General features: G+C 46.3%; 1 protein-coding gene across 2 annotated transcripts; it reads left to right on the top strand.

The window, feature by feature from the left end:
• Nucleotides 1-3,243: 3,243 nt before the first annotated feature.
• Nucleotides 3,244-26,078, top strand: LOC111842746 (endonuclease/exonuclease/phosphatase family domain-containing protein 1-like). Of its 2 annotated transcripts, none has more exons than XM_072706045.1 (7): nt 3,244-4,490; nt 14,495-14,546; nt 20,217-20,327; nt 21,325-21,459; nt 21,622-21,766; nt 21,929-22,123; nt 22,453-26,078. In XM_072706045.1, exons 1-7 carry the CDS (start codon nt 3,643-3,645, stop codon nt 22,647-22,649), a joined length of 1,683 nt encoding a protein of 560 aa, XP_072562146.1. In that variant the 5' UTR covers nt 3,244-3,642; the 3' UTR covers nt 22,650-26,078. The 2 variants fall into 2 exon arrangements, with proteins under 2 accessions (XP_072562146.1, XP_023665431.2); XM_023809663.2 differs by having other exon boundaries at nt 21,622-21,754.
• Nucleotides 26,079-27,477: the final 1,399 nt, after the last annotated feature.

Genomic DNA, 27,477 nt, shown 5'->3' on the forward strand with positions numbered 1-27,477 from the left:
TTACTATTTTTGGTGGCTATAATTTCCTATTCCATCTACTTGTTATTTCTTCCTCTTCGCGATAAATTTATGCTCAGCGTTAAAATAAGTGGGGGCCTTGCTACGCTTCGGCTTTGAAGTGACAGATCTTTGTTTCTGTCAGTTTCTACTTGTCCTGCCTGTTAACATGAAGTAAACGGTGAGATCCCCATTCATTAGGAGACTGTTTACGCGACGGTTTTGCCTCAGTGGGGTGCATGTGATTTGTGCGTTGGCTCTATGTTCGCTTCTGTGATTTGTGCTTTGTGTAATTATATAGCTGTTGTTTTTCATTGTCTGCCTTCTAATTTTCTTTGAAACACTGTATATCATAAAAACAATGTTATTTGTAATGGTCACATTCATCGTTTATGTTTTGCTGAGTTCCTTGGTGGCGTTAGTTTCACTCCTTCATAGATATGGAGGTTTAAATCCCACCCCTGCTGTGTGTTTATGTGTGTGTGTGTGTGTGTACGTGCATATACTTGCATGTATGTGTATCTGTGTGTGCCTGTGTCTGTGTGTGTGTGTGTGTGTGTGTGTGCATATGTTTTTGTAATTATTACTTTGTGGGGACCAGGTTTCCCCACAATGTGATAAAAACCTGTAATGTTTTACCTTGTGAGGACATTTTTACGGTCCCCACAAGGATAACCTCAATTTTATAAAAAATATGTGACTGGTTACTTATGGTTAAGGTTAAGGCTGGGTAGGGGTTAAAGGTGTCATGTTGGGATTAGAGTGAATGGAGAGTCCCCACAAAGATATAATTACAAACCTCTGTGTGTGCGTGTGTGTGTGTGTGTGTGTGTGTGTGTATGGAGTCTGCATGTTTTCCTCGTGTTTTGCCAGTGTTTGCAAAGTACTTGGACTGCTCTTCTTCTTGCAGTCTGTGCAAATTGTTGCCTCTAAAGTCCCCATAGACTGTGGGCTCTATGATGGTCTAGCACCCTATGTAGGGTGTCCCCTGTGTGGGCTCTATGATGGTCTAGCACCCTATGTAGGGTGTCCCCCGTGTGGGCTCTATGATGGTCTAGCACCCTATGTAGGGTGTCCCCTGTGTGGGCTCTATGATGGGCTAGCACCCTATGTAGGGTGTCCCCTGTGTGGGCTCTATGATGGTCTAGCACCCTATGTAGGGTGTCCCCTGTGTGGGCTCTATGATGGTCTAGCACCCTATGTAGGGTGTCCCCTGTGTGGGCTCTATGATGGTCTAGCACCCTATGTAGGGTGTCCCCTGTGTGGGCTCTATGATGGGCTAGCACCCTATGTAGGGTGTCCCCTGTGTGGGCTCTATGATGATCTAGCACCCTATGTAGGGTGTCACCTGTGTGGGCTCTATGATTATCTAGCACCCTATGTTGGGTGTCCCCTGTGTGGGCTCTATGATGGTCTAGCACCCTATGTAGGGTGTCCCCTGTGTGGGCTCTATGATGGTCTAGCACCCTATGTAGGGTGTCACCTGTGTGGGCTCTATGATTATCTAGCACCCTATGTAGGGTGTCCCCTGTGTGGCCCATGTTATGCAAAGACTTTTTGAGAGGCAGGGGCTTGAATGGGGGGGGGAGGTCCCACAAGACAAATTTTGTTTGATTGTCCTAAAAAGGGGCCTTTACAACCTTAAAATGGGGAAAGCATTTTCAATCCAAAATCATTTAGGCAAAAGAGGCAGGCACACAGACACAACCAGCTGCCCCCCCCCCCAACACACACACATCTCTGCACATGTCTGCTATGCTGCCTAGGATGTACTGGGCTAAGCGGGATGGAAAAGTAAGACTCATTATGCAAAGTGAAGACATTCTGTCCTCGCCTCTTCCTGTACGAGGCTTAACGCCGAAAGCTGTAAACAGCGCCAAACAGGGCCCATTTCTCTGACACGGAACCCTAACGCTGTAGCGTTAGACAGTGTACAGGAAGTGGTGTTCAGGGCCCAGTGGTATTTATCACTGTACATGATGTGATGATGCAGTTGCTGGAACTGGAATGTGCACGAACTCGTGGTCACAGGTGGAGAATGTCAGCCAGCAATGCTAATGACGAAGTACGGACTTCAGCTTCTCATAAATATCTGTTCATACTTTACCCAGGCTAGCAAAGCCGCTTATAAGGCTTCCCTCAACGACCGGGCGACTTTTATGTTAGACATCTGACGCGGCGTAATGCAGTTTGTTGCAGTTCATACCAGCACAGTCGCCAACTGTAATAAGCAGGGAGATTAAGGGCACGGAAAAATCCCCTCACAGCAAGTCGGTCTCCATTGACATGTCAAATCCTCCAGAAAGCCGTATTATACCGCAATCAGCGCTGTTTATCCCGAACACTCATAAGTTACTCTCAAGTAATACTAATGGAACCAAGAGGAGCTGATTCGGTGCTTTGCGTAAAGTTTGCCCTACTCTCTTTAAAAGAATTTAGATGTTTTGTTTCTCTTTGAAGCAGGGGGGCTTCTAGCTATTGAAATGATCAGGGGTTAAGTAAAGTTTACCTGGGGCTTGACGTGTTTTCTCCAAGGAAGATTGGCATCGGCTTAAAATACTTGGGAGTAACTGAACTTAACGACCTCCATGGTTCGAAGTAACCTGTACTAAATATTTTATTGCTACTATTCTTTATCATGTGCTTTTAACAACAGCTACTAAGGTTTAAAACTTAAGTTTAAGTTTAAAACTGAGATCATTCCTGCGACGAACCTTTGCAGGTTCCACCTGCCATTGAATGTAATATACAGGACACGCTGGTATTGAAGACGGATGGATGGATGGCTGTGAGGCGCTCTGGTCACAAACTTCGGTTCATTCATACATGCCATTATATGCAACAACCCTGAACACTGTCAGTAGCCTACCCCCGGTTTCAAGGACCGTGGCTGGGGGTTGATTTTAATTTTAGGATTGTCTGATCAGGGGACAATTTAATCAAACCACTTAGTCATGATTTATCTCCCTTATTAATGGCTGCAGCTGACGTGATAGGTTCCTGAAAGATTAATTTCACATAGACGTATTTTTCATTGCCACATTTACGTTCACAAATGGAAATAAGATGTTCTGCAAATAATATTATAAGTAGTTGAATTATGTGGTGCTTTGATATGCTTCCGGTAACATTTAACGCAAATCCTCCCTGACGAGCGTGATTAAGCAGCCTGGCCGAAGCCGCGCCCCCGCCCGCCTGTATAGGCAGAGAGCCTGACGCTTGCAGTCGGAGCCGTGCGCAGCCGCTCAGTCTCGGCTGGGGGGGCGGGAGGGAAAGGTGGCAGCGACACCGGCGCCCATGCCTTCAACTTCACAAGCGGGCATATGCAGGAAGGCAAGGGAGGCGAAGCCCCGAAGGATTAACAGCAATTAGACTCGCGAGGGATAAGGGGATCTCACTCCCTGGTAAGTGGCCTGACTGCCACTGTTTCTGGACTGCGACCCAGAATAGACTCGATTGACTGATATACTTGTTTGCACATTTATAATGCGGTCACGCTGATGTCGTGTGCTGACAGCTGGCTCGGTCGGAGTCTGTCAGCCCGCTGCCTTACTTACCATACTGAATGTGCACCGACTGGTTCTTCTTTGGTTCCTCTGCAATCATCAGAGTTTCGTGTGCATGTGATCCGTAGTTAATGTAGAGATGGGGGGGATTCTGGGCTGTCACCGCTCGCTCCCCAAAGACCCGATGGATTTCTGTCAAAACAAACGCAAGTTCAGCGCTGCGTGCAACTTCAGTCACATCTTGGTGAACCAGGAGCGACTGAACATCAACACGGCGACAGAAGAGGAGTTGATGACCCTTCCCGGGGTGAACCGTACGGTGGCGCGGAACATCGTGGAGTACCGGGAGTGCATTGACGGGTTCAAGAAAGTGGAGGATCTGGCGTTGGTGAGCGGGGTCGGCGCGACCAAGCTGGAGGTGATTAAGCTGGAGATATGTGTCAGCAATAGGACGGGTTCGTCGCAGCACTCGCCCTCGTCCCTGCGCAAAGACCACGATCACCCGGTTAGTACCGGCATCAACATCAATACTGCCACGCCGTCGCAACTCATGAGCATTCGTGGAATCACCGAGAAGACAGCCAAGAACATCATAGTCTATCGCAACGTCCACGGACCATTCAAAAGTGTCGACGATCTAGTCAAAGTCGACCACATGAATTCATCCTTGCTGGACAGGATCAGGTTCCAGGTTTTCGTGGACCGATCCCGAACCCAATCTACCAACACCAACGGGGGACTGACGAATGCGAGCAAATCGCACTCGAGTCCGACGTCGGTGAGCCTTCAAAGCGAGGACCTTGATCTTCCCCCGGGAGGACCTCCGCAGATCGTTTCGGCGCGGCCCGTCGTGGAGCCCTTCTCCGGCCTGCGTGACGGCAAAGCCGTGGTGCGGGTGGCCACGTGGAACCTGCAATGCTGCTCGAACGAGAAAGCCAATAATCCCGGAGTTAAAGAAGTCGTGTGCATGACGCTCCTGGAAAACGAGTGAGTTCTTACATATATAAATAAAACTATATAATTATATTGTTCTAGACTTATCCGTACACCTTTAAAGTGCATTCTTTGTACACGCAAAATTCTGGTCTTAAAAAAAGCCATTTTTCCAGAACAGAATAGGAAGATTTATTTTATCGTTTAAATATCGTTAAAACATATTAAAATGTGTAAACGAATATTAAATATAAAAGCGTTGCACTAAACTGTAAAGTACAAGGACCTAGCATGTTTGTGGAGGACACACAGAAAACAACACATTACATTACATGACAACCTTATCTTCTATTATATGACGTAATTAAACCGACCAGGTAATGTATCTTCAGCATTCTGCACTTATACCAAAGGACTGGCAAATGATCAGTGACAAGGTCCTAAACTTGGTCTTTGAAGGACACGGCATCTGCAGGCTTCCCAGCCATTACAGTGGTGAGAGAGACGGTTCCCCAGATTAAATAAAGGTGATCATTCCTCAGGTGGAATCATGGGAGCTGCAGCAGGTGTACGACTTGCCTGATGCAGACACCAATGAAATGGGGAAATAAAAACAATTGAAATGCTCAAGAAGATCACCAAGATAAAACCATGCTTAACCTGATTGCACTGTGAGAAAAAAGGGTACCAGTTTGTACTTTGCTTGTCATTTGGGCTGTACCCTTAAGGGTCTGCCATTTGTACCCTTAGCTGTAGGTACTTGTACCTTTTAAGATGCAGAAATGACTATGAGGAACATGTGCTTGTATCTTGGGGATGCTCATCAGAGTCCATTTTTGTATTAAATTAGACTAAAAGGTACATTTAACAACTAGGGTACAATTGGCACACCCTTGAGGGTACAGCACCAGTGACAAGCAAAGGTACAAATGTTTACCTTTTTTCTGAGAGTGTGGGGTATAATTGGCAGACCCTACACTTGGGTATAGCGCCAGTGACACGCAGAGGTACAAATTGATACTCTTTTTTTTTTTCTGACTGTGCTAAATTCCTCAACACATTAACAAACACTTCTGAATAATGAAGAAGGTTGCTGAATGTTTGTGACTATTTTAAGGATCTGAGTGTCAATAGTCGTAATGGTTGTTAGGTTACTGTGCCACACAATACTGCAAGTGCCTATGTTTTATTGGGTCTCAGAGGTGCCTTGTGACACAGCTGTTTGTGTTCCTGCTGGCCCTGTGTACAGCTCGCCCGACCCCACCTGTTTAAGCAGCCGTACTGCTTATTGACTTATAAGGTGTTCTCTGTGACAATGCTTTGATCGTCCCTAGAGCCACAAGTTCTTAGAATTGCATATGTGAGTATAAGCCTTTGTTCTCCGTCTCTCAGACTGAAGGAGCGTTGTCCTGAAACCTGGAATCCTTCCTTTAATACGTTACTCAGAAAGCACTTAAGTGGCATGAATGAAAGTCCTCCCTTTATCTTGCGACATTCTTTCTTTACTCAAAGACACCCTTCTGGTATGACAATGAGACCTTTAAATGTATCAGTGTTTGAGTGCAGCAACAACACGGGACCTCAGTGTATCCACAATCAAACTTATCTTGCCCCTTTAGTTGTTTTTACATGTAGCCATGATAAAAATCACGATCTGTATGTTTAGTTTTTATCTCCCTGCTTGGGCTTATCTGTTTAGCTCTTCCGTGATCAGAAATTTGGGTTTGGTTCTGCTGCCCCACCTCTAGGGCCCAGGGAGGGACTCCCAGGTACGAAAGGTCACCTAGCGTGCTTTGGATCATCTTGCCAAAGAGCTATTTCAGTCGCACGGAAATGTCCGCCTCCGATCAGGAGCAGGGTGGGCGGGGTCTTTCAGAAAACGGGAGTGGGAGGCTCCTGTTTTCACAAGCTGTGCGAGAACAATAGCATCACACGTGCAAAGCATTTTAGCGGCTGCTTGTGTGAAGCATTTGATTTCTGCATGATTTGCACTAAAACTATCCATTCATTTTGTTGTGCCTCTGGTCACTACGTTGATTATTCTTGTAGCTGTATCTCTGATCATTTCCTGAATGGGTTTCTGGGTCAATCCCAAGATCTACTCACTCTGCCAAGAAAGGTAGCTGCGAGAGATTGATTTCTTTTTTCTTAAGAGCTTGTGAAATCAACATTCTTGCTCAGCCCTGGCATCGGCCGCGGGGTTAAAGCTTACGTCCTGCGGGCCAAGCTGTGGTCTCCTTTCGGCACGACGCAGATACCCGTTTTCTTACCAGGCAGGTATTTAATGTGTCATCGCGTCTTTGTTGGTTGCTTATAAAATGGGAAGACAGGTGATTTAAAGCAGTGGGTCTCCAACCTTATTAACAGAGAGAGCTACTTATACAAAGAAAATAGCCTGGGGAGCTGTCTGTGCACATTATTGACCCTGTCAATAATCACTGTCAATAAATTTAGGTGGCTGGGGGGGGGGGGTGCGATTCTCCTCTGTAGGTTTGTCATGATTGATTTAGAATGTTTGAAAGTTCAACTAATTGGTTGTGATCAACGTGGGACCAAGACACCTGATTGGTTGGTCCTGCCTCCTCTAGTTGCTTGGAACCACCTCCTCTACGGTCTGATTGGTCATCTCTCTGAACCAATAATTTTTTTCATTCTGCCCTCACAACATTTTTGTTTAAGCGAAACTCCCACGAGCGTGATCGATTGGTTGACGACCACTGATTTAAATCATGGGGACGCCAATGTTAGGTACTCAGTTCAGCTTCAGGAACTTCTGTTTTCTGTAACAACTTCAAATTATTTAATGAACATCTGATTGAAATACACAAATACCATTTATATGGGCCTGGCGCACCCTGTTCTTGTTTTTGAGATTGTCATGCTGTTTTCACTACTCGTTCTAATACTTGTTCCGTCTTGTACACCTAGCCCAATCCTGTGTGTGTCTCTGATGTCTCTGAGCTGCTTTGGAATGCTTGGAAGCTGATTGGCCTTTTCTGGTTTAATTTCATTTTATGCGTCTTGTCTGTTTTAGGTTACCTTCCTTCCAGTGCGGACTGGTAGGGGGCTTTGTTACAGAACTGTACCCAGAGTAGGTAAATGCAGGAACTGGGGAGGGGGATTATTTAGCTGAATGTCTTGGGATTTTAACATAAACTGCTGGCTTAGTTATCGTGACTTTCTCAAATGATTCAATGTGTAGGTATTGATTTCTCCCCAATGGACTTCAGCCTTTATTTGATCTGCCAGCTTAGCAGAATGAATGGTACAGTGAACCACCGTTAAGCTACAGTACCATTCCATTTAATCATTAATCCCCTTAATCATCTCCGCCCAGATTGCTCTGGGTTTTTTTCTAATGATCGTTCCGATGCCTCAGGAAGGGTCTGGCTCAAACTGAGGTCTTCCGGCACTTTCATCAACAGAGATAAATGCGGTGAACGTTGACCAGCATCCGCGTCGGGGCGTTAAAGCAGCGCAACGCTGTCGGTGGTGAGAATCATGCTGCTCTGTGGCCTGACATGTGAGCAGGCTATTGTGGTACGACAGGAAGGGCCTGTAATCGGATTACCATAACAGTAAATATAAATACCACCGGGGACTGCTGGGTAGTAATTATATAGCTTAATTTAGACCCCCCCCCCCCCCCAAATCATTCCCAAATCTGCAGTATTGGGGAAGTTACTGACAAAAGTAATCCATTGCAGATTGGTTGAAACAAAACCTTGGTCTGGATTTGTACTTTCTGGACCTGAACTTTCCACCTTTGTCTGTAATGGGTCACTTTTGTGAGTAACGTCCCCACCACTGCAGGTCTGTAGCTATGTGAAGTGGATTTTTTAAAACATTTTATTTCGTGGCTTGGGGTGACTGTTGTGAATAGTGCTAATAAAAATAAATTGAATTGAATTTGATCCAAAGCAACATACGTTGGAGAAAGGAGGGTCACATGATTCCTGGGCCAACTGGGGGTTTACGGTTTAGCTGAAGGGCGCGGTAGTGAATTCCCTCAGTCAGCCTCGGCACCTATGCATGGGCACGGTGGCCCAACGCGCCACACCCCCCCCAGCCCCCCCCCCCCGCTGCATCCCATCCCCCGGACCAGTTTGACTTGCTAGTCTGGCTCACAAAAAGTATGAGTCCTAGGTCACCCTCCTCAGATCTTCTCCAAACCACAGGCTGCAGGCTTTGTCAGGTCAACAAGCCTGTTTGGTGCTATGAGAGGCAAGATATCTCCCATAGTTTAATGATGAAGCCCTCTGTAGGGATTCCGAGAAGATGAAACAGGTGGACTTTGTAATTGCCAGGTAGTACCGATCCTCGTAATGGTGCTGTGGTGTTTTGATGTGGTGGGGGGGGGGTGGGGGGGGGCTGGACAGACGGATGGACTGCAAAACAAAGAGTAAAAATGGGTTAAAAAAAAAAACAAGTGCTGAAATGATAAAGTGAGGGCCAGGTGTCTGACCTTTGTAATCAAACAGCTGCCACTATAGTCAGCTGAACTGTTATCAGACGGTTTCATTTACAGCCCTTGTTTACCGGACACGACGATCGCATCAATCCCATGATGACGACATGGGGGGACCTTTCTCCTTCGCCTGCGTCAGGAAATTCAGGTCAAAAACAGGGCAGTAAACATGGCCGCTCTGGTAGAGATGATAGGTCTTTATTTTTAACCTTGGATGCTGGCTGAGTTTCCCTCATTGCAAAGTGACGCCACAATTAGTCACCAGCTGAGCTGCCCATAAAGCCGCATTTCTGTGAAGGTTGGCTCATTCTTCAGCTTTCCACTTGCCACCCTCTCTGGTGATTCCTTTCCGGGGGGGTATCAGGTGTAGCTTGGTCTGAACGTGGAGGATGCTGTCTAGACTGGAATAGAACGGTAAAGGTTTTTTTTAACAGGGCACTTTGCTCTAAATAGAATTCTGATGGAATGATATGTCTCCCCAAACTGCAGCACCAATGAAGCAGTACTGGTCACAGACACACACACACACACACACACACACACACACAGACACTGACACACAGACGCACACACTGACACACACACACAGACACACACACAAACACATTTTATATTCATATCTTGGTGCGGACTCTCCATTCATTTCTATGGGCATAACCCTAATCCCAGAAATGACAACCTTAACCCCCACCCAGCCCTTACCTTAACCATAAGTCACTAAACAAAATACAGGACATTTTTAGATTTTTCATTGCAGTCTTAGATTTTAATAAAATTGAGTTTCCCCTTTTGGGGACTGAAAAAATGTGCCCATAAAGTCAAAATAACAGGTTTTTATCACACTGTGGGGACATGTGGGCCTCACAATGTAATATATATGCCCCCCCCCCCCCCCACACACACACATATCTGGGGGCTTCCAGCCGGGGGCTCAGCCGTTTGGAGATGTGGTCAAATGCAGTCATGTGGAAAATCCATTGAAGCAGCACATTAGAGTTGGAGGTGAAGGTTCCGTCAGCTGGGGCTGATTTCGGGCTGCAGCTGGTGCTGCTCTCACAGGCTTCCTAGCTGGGGGGCATGGCGATGATGCCGCTGCCTGCCCCCCCCCCCCCCCGGGGCTTGGTACCGGCTTTAGTACAGTAAATAGAACTCCATAGCAGGTAGACACGTCTTCGTCTGTTTGCACAGAAAATTAATTGAAGTGTGGTGCGATTACAGGAATTATCCAGCTAATGATTACTGTGTGTAAGATATTTCGAGATGGGGTTTGTACGTGGTATCCCACTTCATTTACTAGCGATAAGGCCTGTTTCCAGAAAGATCTCAAGCAACAGATACCCTCTGGCCTGAGCTTTCAATTCAGCAAGAAGTCAGTTGAGAACGTGAACCCCATGACCGGAGTCTAGAGTTTGCATATCTGTATTGGCATGTGTCTGTTTATGGAATTTGAAACCACAATAATGAGACTGTATTTTCCCACATGACCTCTGTCTGAAATAAGGGTTTACCAGAGTTTAACTGTTTCAGTTTATGATTACACATGAGCAGGCAGGTCCAGTGTGTGTTAATCGAATTGGATGCTGTTAAGGATCTACCGGTATGTACGTGGGCAGTATTGTTCTGATTGAAAGTGCAGATGCTGCCTGGGCTATGGTGGTTCGTGTTACAGTATTTTAAAATATTTTTGACTTTCAGTACTTTATTCAATAAATTACGTGAGATATTCAACAGTTTATTATAAAATAGGCTTTGTGTTAATGATTTTGCCCAACTGTAGGCTAATGTAAGCGTAGGCTAGGCTAGGCTATGATGTTTGTTAGGTGAGGTGTACTGTATTAAAATGCATTACGATATTTTCGACTTACGGTAGGTTTCTCAGAACGTAACCCCATTGTATCCTAGGGAGAGGCTGTATTTGACATCCCTGAGGATTATCTGAGGATTTGCTTTGTTATGTTCCACTCATTTGAATGATATTTCCTGAATTACAGTGAGGAATATGTACAGGCCTAGGTACTAGTTGCTAATATAGATATTGTTCAATTTGTTCTTTTTGGAAATCAAGTAGGACATGTGTCTGAGATAGGTACAGTAACCCCCCCAGCAAGACTCTGCTGGACATGCAGCTGGGAAATGGATGAATGGATCTTTGGAGAATCTTGTATAATAAGAATCAGTGGCATTGTCACTCTACATGGAATGAATGGGGATCCCATGTACATCAAGTCCCACATAATGACTGGCCTGATGCCACTTGCAGAACAAGCTGGGTGGAATGGAGCCAATGGGATGCAGTTTTGGAGGGTGGCTTTGGTTGTCCCTAAGCCTGCTACCATTCTGTCCTTCAGACATCAACAGGTGAATCCCATTGCCAGGGGGGCAATGCATGCTGAATGTAGGTATGGGTGTATGTTGAATGTAGGTATGGGTGTATGCTGTATGTAGGTATGGGTGTATGCTGAATGTAGGTATGGGTGTATGCTGAATGTAGGTATGGGTGTATGCTGAATGTAGGTATGGGTGCATGCTGAATGTAGGTATGGGTGTATGCTGAATGTAGGTATGGGTGTATGCTGAATGTAGGTATGGGTGTATGTTGAATGTAGGTATGGGTGTATGCTGAATGTAGGTATGGGTGTATGCTGAATGTAGGTATGGGTGTATGCTGAATGTAGGTATGGGTGTATGTTGAATGTAGGTATGGGTGCATGCTGTATGTAGGTATGGGTGCATGCTGAATGTAGGTATGGGTGTATGCTGAATGTAGGTATGGGTGTATGCTGAATGTAGGTATGGGTGTATGCTGAATGTAGGTATGGGTGTATGTTGAATGTAGGTATGGGTGCATGCTGAATGTAGGTATGGGTGTATGCTGAATATAGGTATGGGTATATGCTGAACATAGGTATGGGTGTATGCTGAACGTAGGTATGGGTGTATGCTGAATATAGGTATGGGTGTATGTTGAATGTAGGTATGGGTGTATGCTGAACGTAGGTATGGGTGCATGCTGAACGTAGGTATGGGTGTATGCTGAATGTAGGTATGGGTGTATGCTGAATGTAGGTATGGGTGTAGGGCGCTGAGATGTAGATCTTTGCCAGTGTTGTGCAGAGGATCTTTGATTGGGCAACCAGGGTTTGAAAAACTTATCTCAGTTCACTTGAATTTATTTGAACTACTGTAACCTCTACTCTTTTGGCCAGCTGGCCTGCATTTGGGCGGAACCTGGTTCTGATTAATCTGGACTGTTTGCCAGCCTGTGTCTTTAGACTTGGGATTTGGGATTTGGAAATACGGAGCTGAGTATGTCTTTGGCGGTACGACTGAAGGAGAAGCTGCTAAGTAAATTATGACGCATTATATGACCTTTAGTGCCTTAAGACAGTTTGCATCAATGAAAAGTCGACTGTGAATAATACAGCTATAGCGCTTAGAAAGTCACAAATCCACCTCCAAGCCAGTACATAACATTGTAAACTCAAAACTACGCCATGTAGCGGCAGCCGGAAATAGCTCGTTCACCAATATCACATTGTGCTAATACTTAAATGCAGCTTTTTTCAAACATGAATCAGATTAATTTTAAATAGTTTAAATAGAAACGAGACTCATAAATAGCTGCTTGTCCACGTGAGACTGACCCAGTAATTAATAGAAATTCCATTCAGTGCTTGAACTGCGGTGGTAAATTTGACGTTAGACAGCAGATGCAGGATGGCTTAGGCTCTGGTGAAGTACAGAGTCAGTCGGAGTCATCAGCGTCCTGCTTGGATGTGGTCCAGTCCAAGCCTGCATCTTACCTCAGGATCTCTCCCCCCAGAATCACGGTAGCTTCCTTGTGGAAGTGCCACTCATTCCCAGGGGAAGCAGGCAGTGTTTATTCCTCCCGGGAAAGGGGCCAGCGGTTTTCCTAAAATGACAGAGGAAAGCTCATGATCACAAACAATACTAAACCAAGAGTAAGGAGATCAACCATCTTATGAGTTTGTAGCGTGATATCAAACTAGTCCTGTATTCCATTTGCCTTGGGATCCGATTTTCTTATTCCAAGATTACGTCACATCTGCTAAAAACTCAGGGAAACCCGTTTCATTTGCCACAGAAGTAGCAATACCATGGACCCATTTGAAAAAGCAAGATTTTTTGCTTAGCCGGACAACTTGTCGGATTTAAGGTACCTCAGTTTAAATGGCCTTTATCTTCGTTCACTTACAATTAGCCGGAACTACCTTAAAACCATATATAATCCGACTATCATGAAATCCAATTCTAACAATGGTTAATTGGTAGCACGTCCACAGATAAGTTGGACGGTATTGTGTGTGTGAACGATTTAATGAGCCACAAATGAGAAGTAGTGCTTAAACAGTATAAAGCTACAACTTTCCCTTCTGTTGATAAAGGGCGCAGCCATCTTGGATTCTGAACTCGGGATGCTCTGTGCTGTCCAAGATATTTCTCAGATCCCTGAGAAACAGGAGTGCGCACGTCGTCACTTCTGGCTTCAAAACTCGGAATCCGAGTTCCGAGGGCAAATGGAAACGCGCCATAATATCACCTGCCGGCACCCTGGGGAATCCGCTCCTTGCTACCTGCCCAAAATCTCGCCGATAGTCAGGGTGGTTTCTCAGAAAACAAAGGTGTAAGTAGCACAACTCATTCTGCACTACGTAAGGGTCAGTTGAGTTCCATGGAACATTCCGCATGGCCCTCCTTTAATGGGTCGATGTGTAAAAGAACTCATTCATTTCTGCCTCCATGGGCCGCTCTGATTTCTTCCTTCCTACATCCGCTTTCCTGTGAGCGATACTTCCTGAGATTGCATTGCAACAACCCTGGAGCCTGTTCTGGAGAAATAGAGGATATTAACACTGATGGATATATGGTTTTTGCAGTGTGTATTGTTGGTAGACAAAAATGATACAAACGATTCAAGATAAGACTGGCCTGTATTTATTTTCTTAGCTATTTTGCCCCGATCCATCCTTCTGCTTTTCTATAATCCCAAAGTACCCAAAGTATCTCTGCAAATCCCTAAGGCCTAGATATGCTAGTGGGAGTGAGCTTTACCATGTGGACTAATGAGTAATACCCCTGTTCAGTCACACCTCTAAACTGGATATTCCCCAGAATTCCTACTTGATTCTCATAATGACAACTTTGTATGTCCTGTTCGTATTTCACACCAAATGCTGTTTTTGTCACAACGCACAGTTGAACATCAGCCGCGCAAATACATGACACCATTGCCATGGCAACATGGATGTCTCAGCAGGATCTTTGGTGCGGTTCTGACAGTGGCCCAGGGGGTCCGACAATATGATGTGTTTCTCTTCTTGAAGGTTTTGAATGCTTTACCAGGACCCTGCCAGTAGCTGGCACTGTGGTAGCCTTTTAGTGCGAGTGCTCAGTTGCAGTTCCACACCAGAGGTGCCAGTAAGATACCCCTGTCCTCTGCTGAAGATGGTGAAAGCCAACATTTCGACATACTCAGTGAATGATGATGTAGAAAATGCCAAATACATTTCCATGACATTTGCATTTAGCTGCTCCTTATAACTGTCAATTTCTCCTCTACTCTCTACAGCATCAAGTTGCTAGCAGTTCAAGACCTGGCAGATGGAGAGTCGCTCGAGAAGGTACGACGCACTGTGTATGCATGTGGAGGCTTCCAGTGTTGCAGGACAATGTTTCTCAACCTGGCCCTTGGGGGGAGCTGGGCGGAACCAAAAACATGGACTGTGTGGGGGGGAGCTGGGCGGAACCAAATATATGGACTGTTTGGGGGGGGAGCTGGGCGGAACCAAAAACATGGACTGTGTGGGGGGGGAGCTGGGCGGAACCAAATATATGGACTGTTTGGGGGGGAGCTGGGCGGAACCAAAAACATGGACTGTGTGGGGGGGGAGCTGGGCGGAACCAAATATATGGACTGTTTGGGGGGGGAACTGGGCGGAACCAAAAACATGGACTGTGTGGGGGGGGAGCTGGGCGGAACCAAATATATGGACTGTTTGGGGGGGAGCTGGGCGGAACCAAAAACACGGACTGTTTGGGGGGGGGGCTGGGCGGAACCAAAAACATGGACTATGTAGTGGGGGAGCTGGGCGGAACCAAAAACATGGACTGTGTGGGGGGGGAGCTGGGCGGAACCAAATACATGGACTGTCTGGGGGGGGAGCTGGGCGGAACCAAAAACACGGACTGTCTGGGGGGGGAGCTGGGCGGAACCAAAAACACGGACTGTTTGGGGGGGGAGCTGGGCGGAACCAAAAACACGGACTGTGTGGGGGGGGAGCTGGGCGGAACCAAATATATGGACTGTTTGGGGGGGGAGCTGGGCGGAACCAAATATATGGACTGTTTGGGGGGGGAGCTGGGCGGAACCAAAAACATGGACTGTGTGGGGGGGAGCTGGGCGGAACCAAAAACACGGACTGTTTGGGGTTCCCCGAGGACACTGCTGTAGGAAATGCCAAACACATTTCCATGACATTTGCATATAGCTGATGCTGTTGTCCGAAGCAGCATACAAATAAGACAGCTGGTACATTACAAGTATACAGTTGTAAGGAGGCCAATTAGGCATGAGTGCAGCTAGACTGAGATTCCAATGAATGGCTGTTAATGTTGGGGTAGGCGCTGCAAGAAATGTTACAAGCACGTTGCAAGAACCAAATGAGAGGTACTCAGATCATATACAAAGACAATTGCAAAAATATCCAGTATCCAAGATACACAAGACACCAGTTAAGGGATAGCATGAAGGCAGAGTTGGTCTGTGGTTGGATGAGCTATCAAATACCACTTCTGTTCTGATTCATGACTGGGTCTAATCTGGTTCTGGACTGGTTCAGTGTATCCAGTCTGAATATCAGACCTGACAGCTTTTCTCCTGAACTAAATAATGTGGCCAGACTGGCTCTTTTTCTCTGTACTTCCTGCAACTCTTCAAGCCTAAATGTTCTTGAGATGATTGAGCTTGACCCCCATAACCTTCCTCCTCAGTGCATATTCCCGCTAATGAGGCTGTTGTGATCTGCACATGTTGGATCACTGATGAGGAATGCCCAGGGGTTTGTTCTCCCAGACTTGTCCCAGCTGTTTTAGCGGATGTCATTTTTGTTGTCAGCGTATGGCTCCGTCACGGACAGGGATCTGGATGGAGATAGCTGAGGCTTATGCTCACGTCTGGGCTGAGCTTGGAAATGCTTGACATGCACTCCTGACTGTGCAGGTTGACCAGACGGCCAGAGGCCATATCTATTTTGTACATATGTGATCCACCTCAGTTCATCTGAGTGCCCTACCCAGCCCTTCCCATGCCTCCCTCTGTATCCCTCTCTCTGTTCCTCTCTTTCTTTTTCTTCTATTTCCAGACATTCTCTACCTGGCCAAAAAAAAGTCACACACTTCAATGCATTGTTTCTATATGCTTATGCAACATCTCAACATTTTCATTCAGATTTGCATTCATTTCTCATTGAGATCTCGCACTGATGATAGGTGAGTTGAACCACTCCGTGAAGTCTTCTTCGACACATCTCAAAGACTTTCACTGGGCTTAAGATCACAATTCTGTGGTGGTCAATTCATGTGTGAAAATGATTCCTCATGCTCCCTGAACCACTCTTTCACAGTTGGAGCCCTATGAATCTTGCCATTATCGTCCTGGAATATGTCCATGCCATTAGGAAATAAAAAACCAATTGATGGGATAACCTGGTCATTCAGGAGATTCAGGTTCTCAGCTGACTTCACTTTATTGCTGCATAACGCTGTTGAGCTGTAATAATGACCTAATCATTGGCTCTTAAGTACTTGCTGATTTAAAATTCAAACAATGGCTTTTTGTTTCGCCAGGCGGTTTTTGACCACCACTCTCACTATATCCATCTCTCACTCTTCCTCCAACCTGCCGCACATTTCATCTTCATGTATCTCTCCCCACTACTAAGAGATGCTATGCTGACGGTCTAAATGCTTCTGGTCTTTTACTCTGTGACTCGCACCGGAGGGACCAAGAAACTGGCCTCTGTTTCTGCTGGTCAAAGGAAATATTTAGTGGGCCTCACTGGGCTTTAAACTGGAGGAATTTTAACTTGGGGGGGCATGGGGAATCCCTTTCCTGTCTGCTGAGCCCCCCCCCCCCCCACACACACACACACGCATTATCAGTTCCCTTTGCATTCCTTACGTCTGACTAATCGCCCCACACAGAGATCCGTAAAGGTGATCACCCTGGAGAGCACTGGAATTCTGAGACTGTCCAATCAGGACACTTTCGCTGGACAGCAGAAGAAAAGGCAGATAGATGTAAACAGTGTTTTTTTTCCAGTGGAAACTGCAGCAGACAATCTGTGTGATGACAGACTGGCATTCACTGGAACAGCCACCTTTCTTATAGCAAAGTTCCATGTCCTATAAAATGTCCACTGCAGTTATTAATACAGTTCATTATTATTATTTTAAATAACAGCATATATTTAAGTGCATGTTGCATTCTGCTCTTTTGCTAACAGAGAGGTACTTGGGCTGTTTACAGGAAGCTGGTGTGTATGATTGTATTCAGAATGGAAAGGTTAGAGCTGATAGCCCTCAGCAGTGAGACGGGAGACAGAGGTGTAGCAGATAGTCACATGGACTTGTCTGGCTTCGTCTTTGCTTCCCGAGCTGCTGCCTGGGGTGGATTTATGGCTTCTGAGTCTGAGCTTTGGGTATGTCCTGGTTTAAATAAGGAATCACAGGAGTCGGGCCACGATTCTATGACTCATAGAGCTGCCCCATCTGCAATGCTTTTTCCATTATCCTACACCCCCCATCCTTACTCCATCCCCCCCAGCCCACCCCCTGAGTTAAGCACCCTCTCATCTATGAGCCCTCTTCAGTTCATGAGAATTGTACAACATTAATTTCATCACGCCCTTTTTTCATTCTGAGAACTCAGATCTGCGTTTTTGTGTTCGTGTTTGGTTACTGTTGTTAAGGTCCACAGGGAGTCATGTGACCTAACAGTTTCTGTGGGTTTGGCCTAAGGTTAGCAAGCAAATCATATTGACAGAAGCCTGGATTGACAGCCATTAAACTTTCAAAGCTTCCTCTTCATTTGCTTTTCATTTAATTTCTTTCACTGAAATCACTCGCTAATTTGAATTTTTGGACACTGACGAGAGAATGGGGGATCCGTCCTGTTCACATCGGCAGATCTGTGTTTTTCCTGAGTAATCAGTGAATAATTGGCAGAAAGGCTCTCACTTTCCTCTTTCTGCCCCTCAGCTGATGAACAGACGCCTACCGCGATGGGGGAAAATACCACTCCTTCTAAGGACTGTTCTCCTTCCTCCAGCGGGGGTGTAACACAATTTTTTTGTTAAATATTTCTCGCAGTAACCATTATTTTCAGTGAAGCTGAAGTAGTGGAAAATTCTGTTACGGAACGGCGTGTGAAGATTTCTGAAAGCCTTGTGGTCATGCAGCTCCACAAAATCGTCCTGTGAAGTGATGCTTTAGTTGCAGGTACTTGGGAATTCTTCTTATTGCATATCCCATCTTGCTCTCCTTCGAGACACACACAGTTGAGAAAGAATCTTCGGGTTTGGATGCAGGGTCAGGCCATTTTCTGGCATCCCTGGGGTGTTCCGGCCTTTTAAGGGCCTTAAGGGGCGGGACAGACATGTGACTATGCTGCCAAGGGCTCAAACCAGCGACCTTCCGACGACAGGCCCAGACACCTCCCACACTGAGCAATCAGATGAAAAGGCTTCTAAAAGTGATTAGTTGTCATTGTTGACACACCACAGCACAACAACAACATGTGTCCTCTGCATTTGAGCCTTGTGTGACATTGCGACATAGCAGGGGCAGCTAATTCAGCACCTGGAGAGCTGCGCTTGGGGGTGGTACCTTGCTCTGGGTATCTCAGTGGTACTTCCTGACCACTATCCCTATCTCCTGTCATAGTGCGTACTGTAGCATGAAGATGCCACATGGACAGCCTTCGGGTTCTTGGAGTAACAGTGTAACTCACCACCTGTCAGGTGGCCATGCATGACCTTGCATTCCCATCTGGGCAGCCCTCACAAAGCTGGGTCTGGCCCACAGCTAGGCTTCTTCCCACAGGTGATGTAACAGGTGTTGTAGTGAGAGTCAGCTGATACCCAGGGTTACAGAGCTTCCGCCAAAGCAGCACCACGCCCTCCATTCCCGCTGCGTAACGTGTACTCTGACATCTCGCAGAGACTCTTGACCTTCTTGTCTTTCCTGTCCTTGAGGGAATTGGACAGATCTCTGTACCATCTTACCTTTCCGGTTCAGTTTTGACATTCTAATATCCAAATGGCCTTGTGGCTCCATCTCCAGAACCTTCCAAAACCCCAAGGGGGCGGGGGGGGGGGGGGGTTCTGAAAAAGCAGAACTGGAAAAACTGGTTGTTGTAGTTCTCTGGTGGGGGGAAATGGGAGCGATGTGGTAGTGGGAGGGGCTTTGGAGGGGCCTCCAGCATGCTACAGGGGGGCGAGGGCTGTAAAAACCCTCTTTCTAGGTTAAGTATAGATGATAACCGGGAAGCAAGGTATGTAGGTCAGTCACCCAGCAGGTCCTTCTGGCTGTACTTGCTGGATACGTTTCTTTGGCACAAATACTGTTGGTAGTTTTTATTTGGGCACAGCCCTTGTGATGCCATGGACTAGATTTGTTTGGGTATGGGAAGGAGGCTTCCAGTTTCATTAGACCTACGGATAATGACTTAAATGTACTTTGGGTGATATTTACAAATATGCACATGCATGTATGTCACAAGGACACATTTAACTTTATGAAATGGTGACCATTGGTGAAAATACCATCAGGCCAATTTCGACACCCATCCGTGGTGGTTCTGTTTACTTTCAGGACATGTAGGTACTGATGGAGATGTGGGTGATGCATGTAAGGTACTGATGGAGATGTGGGTGATGCATGTAAGGTACTGATGGAGATGTGGGTGATGCATGTAAGGTACTGATGGAGATGTGGGTGATGCATGTAAGGTACTGATGGAGATGTGGGTGATGCATGTAAGGTACTGATGGAGATGTGGGTGATGCATGTAAGGTACTGATGGAGATGTGGGTGACGCATGTAAGGTACTGATGGAGATGTGGGTGACGCATGTAAGGTACTGATGGAGATGTGGGTGATGCATGTAAGGTACTGATGGAGATGTGGGTGATGCATGTAAGGTACTGATGGAGATGTGGGTGACGCATGTAGCGTTCATGGCTTGGCAGAGACACTGTTCGGTGACCTGCGAGTTTTCCTGCATGTTGCAGTTCTGTGCCGAGCTGAACCAGGGAACTCTGCCCAGCGTCCAGAAGTGGGGGGGCCCTCGTGGGACCTGGAAATGTATCGTTTCTGACAAGCCCACCGGCCAGATCCACAAGGTAGGTGAACCACTGCTCAGATCCACAGTGTACTTTGCCAGTAGGGCAGAAGTCCATTGAGATGCTTTCAATTATGGGCGTTTATTATGGATGGAGATGGGTGGGTTCTAACCCCCCAATAATCAAAACTGGGCAACATACCCCCCCCCCCCCCCCACAACAGTCATGTCTCCCCCTAAATGGGTGGAGACTTCAACCCCTCAGTGTTCAAACCACTTTGCTCCCAGCTGATGATGATCTGGGTCCAGTCTCAGAGAAAATAGGATTCTCTTCTAAAATATTCCTGTCTGAGGATGTGATAGGCTAAATGTGATTAATCGTGTTTGATTATATGATCCATTCTCCATCTCCCTTCCCCCAACATCCTTTATAAGAAAAAATGCCAGCAAGATCTCCCGGGGTATGAAGGTTGCTTTGCAGAAGCTCGGTGTGAGATTAGTGCTCTCAGAAATGAGATTAGTCACAGATGCGGAAGGACGATGGAAAGGGAAGCGTGGAGCCGCCAGGCGCTTTGCATACACCAACAAATGCCATCTGCAAATTCCTCTATCACCAGTGTCCGTGAACAAATGAACAGTCCCTGCAGTGCCTTCTTAGATGTGTCTCTGTGTGCCCTGATATACATTCTCTGTTCTGCTGATCTTGTGTCTGGAAGCGTTCCAGCACGAAATATTCCCTCCAATTCTGGGTTATTTAGACCTTGTTTGCATTGAGAACATTTGCATGATGCTGTTCCTATTGCACTTAAAACCCATCACAGTACATTTACATAGTAGCCCATTGTTACAGACTAGCAGAGAATGAGTTAGGGTTGGAGCATACGGGTACGGTTATGGTTAGGGTTAGGGTTCTGCAGAACTGCCCTCAGTCTCCTGTTTGTGGTCCCAATAGTTTTCTAGATCCCACTGTTGACCTGTGGAGGCTTCGGTGTTTCCGGTATCATCCGCCACTGATAATGTGCTCACTAGCGCCCCCTTGCTGCCTCACCTCTTCCCAGAGGGCGGCGTTTTCTGGCTTCCTGTGGAACAGTGCTTCCGGCATCGAGCTGAAGGACGCGGTCATCCTGGAGAGCCCGAGATCCAGCGGCAACGGGAGGCCTGCCCTCCCTCAGCCATACTTAGCACGCTTCAAAGTACGTCACTTATTAAGATCTTGGTTAATCAGGTGCTAAAGCTGTGTGCTTCAATTTGTTGCCATTGGTTTTAAATACTGTGGCACTTCGCCACTCAGCGCTGCCCCCAGGAGCTATTTTTTTCCTGCCCTGACACGCGGTTATTTTCGTGTCCATACTCAGATTGGATTGTCCGAGCTCACGGTTATGAATTTCCACCTCGGCCTGACCCAGCCGGGAGAGCAGAATGGGAACATCCATACGGATGACTCCAGGAGTCTTCATGTCACTGATGCCGTTCGGGATACCATCAGAGGTCAGATTCCAGGTGGACAAATACAGTCACCCCCAAGTCAATGATAGCTTGCACTTCTCAGAACGACCAGTAGATGGCATAGTGCTAAAGGGGCTGGACATAGTACTGTTAAGCGAGATTATTTATGGTGATATTATTTAATGGGAAATCTGCACCTTCCTTCCTCCGGGTCAGGGGAGAATTTGCTGCTGGCGCTGGGTGACTTTGGCCTGCCCCCGGACAGCAGGGAGCTGGACCCTCTCAGAATGGAGAAGCTGAGCGCGCTGGTCCCCCCCACCCAGTTCACAAACATCAGCACACACAACCTGCAAGGGTCCCGGTGTGTGGACAACATGTGGGCCACCCACACCCTCAAGAATATCTACACAGGTATGGGGGGTGGCCATCTGCTGTGGCTGTTTACAAGCCAGACCTTGTGAATAGATCACAACTCTTCCATAATGGAAGAAGATAGACTGACTAAGTGTGGTCTACTCTGTTATTTATGAAGGTACCAGTGCAGATCTGGGGTCTAGCCCAAGACACACTGCTTGGTTCATTCCTAATATGTACATGAGCAGGAGTTAGACATTTGTCACTGTTTTAGATTGGACAGGTAAGGCAATCATTAAACATTTTGCGTTGTTGGGCAAGTGCTTTGCCCAAGTGTGGGCAAATCATAGGAGTCCCTTTGTATGCATGTTTGCCGCCCCCTACAGGGCACTGCTGGGTGGTGCGGGAGGGCCTGACCAATCCATGGATCCCAGACAACTGGTCGTGGGGAGGGGTGGCGTCGGACCACTGTCCCGTCGTGGCGGAATTCCACTTGGACTCAGCCGCTAAGGAGCCGCCTGAGAACGGGAGCAGCATGGCAGTAGTGGAGCGAGGCGAGATCACAACCAGACACGAGCGGTGACATCCTTCTGTCCCCCTGTCCATGTGTCCCCAAGCAGAACTACAGTTACAGGGACACGGGAACTAGTAACACTGTGATTCTGTTCCTACTGAAGGTTCTCTAGGTAAGAGAACCCTTGAATATAGATGAAAGCACAGACACTCTATTTGTCAAAAAACACTACAAATTAGCCAGAACTTTAATATTTAAATTAAATATACATATATATATATATATATATATATATATATATATATATATATATACAACACAGTGAAATATGGACATTATTGTGCCAAAATCTTTAAAAAGCATTTTAATAAAATTTAATTTTAAGATGCACCTTTCTGCAGTGACGACTGTCTTAAAAATGTTGGAAAACACTGAAGAATTATCTTCACTGCATGTGAGGCTCACCTATTTACGGCCGAAGGATTTTTAGCCGGATTTGTGAGTCTGACTCAGCAATGCAGCGCCACCCACAGGTATACAGAGGAAGAACACTGAAGGCCTCTGCTTTGCTGAAGGTTTAACACACTGTACTGTGTTAGAAAAATGTTATGTCTGTCTTCTATTATAAAACTGTAAAAAGATGGAAACTTGATCAAAGTTTTAGAATTGTTTTATTCTTGTAAATTTGTCCAGTTCAAGGCCAGGGGATGCACTGTGTACTTTGATTTTGTTTTCAACAAACTCTGTAATTACTGCAGATGCAGATAGAACTGAACCTTTGATTGTTAAGTACTATGGGTCTGTTAAAAAAAAGAAAGAAAGAAAAATACTGTGGCGTGTTTGTGCTAATTGGAATGAAAACATGTTTTATTGCAGGGAAAGAGCAAAAAAAACAGGAAATATGGTGTGATCCAAATTTAGTCACCATGCCTTGTAAATTTTCAGCTGGGACAGAAGCAGCAACAATATAAATGAAATACATGGTTAATTAATTACCCTCACACATCATTTCTTCTTTGCCATATTTAAGCAGAGACACCTTAAATGGAATTTTAGGGGAAAAAAACACCCATGAAAAAGACAACTACTCTTCACAACTACTCTTATTCATGCTGTGTAACTTAAACTGAGTTATATAAAAAGTTTATCCCATAACATTTTTAATTTTTTTTTGGTGAAGTTTACAATGTGAAACTGTGAAAAGATATTTTACTATTTCTAGGGATAACCCTTTTTTGTATCAGATTCGGAAATTGTGTTCCATTTTTGCAAGGGGGATGTGAATGAAATCAAAAGACATTTTCCTGTAAGGCTGCTGCTAAACAGCTGATGAGCTTGACCCTTGGGCTGTTGATTAGATATAATACTGAGCGACTCTAGTCTTGTCTTCTGATACGATGGGCGCTCTCGGCCCGCCGATGCACACCGCTCTTTGACCCGCAGTCTTGTCTTCTGATTGGGCGAGTGCTCTCGGCCCGCCGATGCACACCGCTCTTTGGCCCGCAGTCTTGTCTTCTGATTGGGCGAGTGCTCTCGGCCCGCCGATGCACACCGCTCTTTGGCCCGCAGTCTTGTCTTCTGATTGGGCGAGTGCTCTCGGCCCGCCGATGCACACCGCTCTTTGGCCCGCAGTCTTGTCTTCTGATTGGGCGAGTGCTCTCGGCCCGCCGATGCACACCGCTCTTTGACCCGCAGTCTTGTCTTCTGATTGGGCGAGTGCTCTCGGCCCGCCGATGCACACCGCTCTTTGGCCCGCAGTCTTGTCTTCTGATTGGGCGAGTGCTCTCGGCCCGCCGATGCACACCGCTCTTTGGCCCGCAGTCTTGTCTTCTGATTGGGCGAGTGCTCTCGGCCCGCCGATGCACACCGCTCTTTGGCCCGCAGTCTTGTCTTCTGATTGGGCGAGTGCTCTCGGCCCGCCGATGCACACCGCTCTTTGGCCCGCAGTCTTGTCTTCTGATTGGGCGAGTGCTCTCGGCCCGCCGATGCACCCCGCTCTTTGGCCCGCAGTCTTGTCTTCTGATTGGGCGAGTGCTCTCGGCCCGCCGATGCACCCCGCTCTTTGGCCCGCAGTCTTGTCTTCTGATTGGGCGAGTGCTCTCGGCCCGCCGATGCACCCCGCTCTTTGGCCCGCAGTCTTGTCTTCTGATTGGGCGAGTGCTCTCGGCCCGCCGATGCACCCCGCTCTTTGGCCCGCAGTCTTGTCTTCTGATTGGGCGAGTGCTCTCGGCCCGCCGATGCACCCCGCTCTTTGGCCCGCAGTCTTGTCTTCTGATTGGGCGAGTGCTCTCGGCCCGCCGATGCACCCCGCTCTTTGGCCCGCTGATGCACACCGCTCTTTGGCCCGCTGATGCACACCGCTCTTTGGCCCGCTGATGCACACCGCTCTTTGGCCCGCAGTCTTGTCTTCTGATTGGGCGAGTGCTCTCGGCCCGCTGATGCACACCGCTCTTTGGCCCGCTGTCTTGTCTTCTGATTGGGCGAGTGCTCTCGGCCCGCTGATGCACACCGCTCTTTGGCCCGCTGTCTTGTCTTCTGATTGGGCGAGTGCTCTCGGCCCGCTGATGCACACCGCTCTTTGGCCCGCAGTCTTGTCTTCTGATTGGGCGAGTGCTCTCTGATGTGGAGTTTTGTTATAGCTGCTGCTAGTGGAGCCAGTTCTGGAATCTTCATTTTGGAAAAAAAGACAACATTAAGAGCAAGACCCATGACTTGTGGTTTTTAAGGGGGGTTTGATTATTGTGAGACAGGCCATCTGTTAAAGACGCATATCCTTCATGTTAGCATTACTGTCTAGATGATTATTTAGATAGGTACTGAATACTACTAGGAAAGCAAAATGTGCATGATTATTATTCCTGATGGCAATAATAATGTTACTACAGATATTCCTGAGTAAAATATTCAGTTTGTTCCTAAAAAGAATTGCTAAAAGACCAATAAACAGCTATGGTCTTACTTACGCTGTTCATGGTTGCCTGCCAACTCATTTCCACTTCTCTTTGATGCTCAGAAGGGGGTTCTGTAACTTGACAGGTTTGAACCCTCCAGCAAATTCTCAGCCAATGACATGCATGCTCCAAGCATACGCCAAACAAGTCCGTACTTTAACGACATGCATGCTCCAAGCATACGCCAAACAAGTCCGTACTTTAATGACATGCATGCTCCAAGCATACGCCAAACAAGTCCGTACTTTAACGACATGCATGCTCCAAGCATACGGCAAACAAGTCCGTACTTTTCTGGTGTGGATCTTTCTAACTGCTGGACTGATGTCTTGGAGGCCTAAAAGGGTCTTAAAGCTTAAAGGTGAATCTCAGTCAACAGGAGATACATGAGGGTCCAGTATCCACGTACAAAAGTAACATCTTGCAATGTCCAAGCAGTTATGGTCATGAATGGCCTGTTCCTTTCCCAGCTGAGTCAAAACATTTTGCTCAGCATGTAACCCTGCTTTGGGTTCAGGGTTGTGAATAAAAGACCCTTGATGAGGAACTCTTTCATATCTGTTCATTTCGTATCACAATGAGTCCCCTGTTTCTCACAGTGTGGATGGAACACCTAGATCTTGGTTCTGTGGACATTGTTGGTTTATTCTGTAGCTGCAATTGTTCAATTGTCCATAATTGAAGTTGAAGTTCTGCCTGATATTTGTGTTTTGGTAAAATACAGATATGAAACTAGACCCTTTCCAACCCTGGTCTGGCCATGGTGACCAGAAATTGTCCTGCATAAACCTCAAATCCATCAATATGCAAGGCTGATTAGCATGGTGCTGACAAGACTAGATCAAAGCCAAAGTCAAGATCAAATATTATCAAGTGTATGTGTAGCAAAGTTGGACAATTTACCATAAAATTCATCCCAGTATGTCTGGATGCACTCTCCATGTTTGCGTGATATATTTCAAGTTGGTTGTGTTTGCATCCAAACAGGACCACTATGTAGTTTCTTAAAACAATGGTGAAATCGAGATCTGCAGACTGCCACAATCTGTGTACAGCTGGGGTCATGGGAGAGTGAATGAGAAAACCCAGCGGGAGCCCTTTGCCCCAATGCTCCCCAAATTTAGGTTAAATTCCACATAGAAAAACACAGTATGAATGGGCTCAAAGACAGAAGATGAATTGTCCCTGTACTGTGATAAATCCGTGTAACAATGCGATTTTGTTCATTTCAATACTCCTGCTGTTCAATGGGAAGTGAATTATCACAATTCCACATTTATTTGTTGTTTTCATGCAAACTACCTCCGGTTACCATTCCAGTGAATCTTTAGACATTGAAACATTATGGAGCTTCATAAAATATTCTTATGACAGGGTGTGTGTAATATACCAATGCAGCAGGAAGCCTAGGAATGCATATTCAGGAAATTCATCTTCAATACTCCATTGAGCGTTTGTGTGTACTCTTAAGAATAGAGTCCTGCCAGATATTTTTTTCCCACATTCCAAATACGCGTCGAAAGAATCAGGTCTTTCATCGACTTTTCATCACATTTGAGACCCAAGAAATACAGGCCGGAAAGGTCCCTTAAGGTCTGACACAAAGACAAGCATTCCCACCAACAACCGAAATCTGTCATCTCTCAGAAGGGCATGAGAGCTTTCTTACATATGCATAGAGGTGGCTAACATTCTGTGGACAGCTCTCTTTCCCAGACTTTCACCTGAACTTTAATAGATTTATTCTTCCATGGCAAATACTCTACATGAATAATTCAAATTGCGCCTCCAATGTTTTAGACGAGTCTCTGAACAGCTATCCAGCCGCTTCCTTCCTGTGGCAAAGCTGACTGCTACAATAAATATTCAGTCATGTCTCTCTAAATATATTAATGAGCGTATCCAATTGTTGAGTTTCTGCAAAACCAACTTTCTCTCTTATTCGA

Source organism: Paramormyrops kingsleyae, chromosome 23, assembly GCF_048594095.1.
Source record: "Paramormyrops kingsleyae isolate MSU_618 chromosome 23, PKINGS_0.4, whole genome shotgun sequence".
Lineage (NCBI taxonomy): Eukaryota > Metazoa > Chordata > Actinopteri > Osteoglossiformes > Mormyridae > Paramormyrops > Paramormyrops kingsleyae.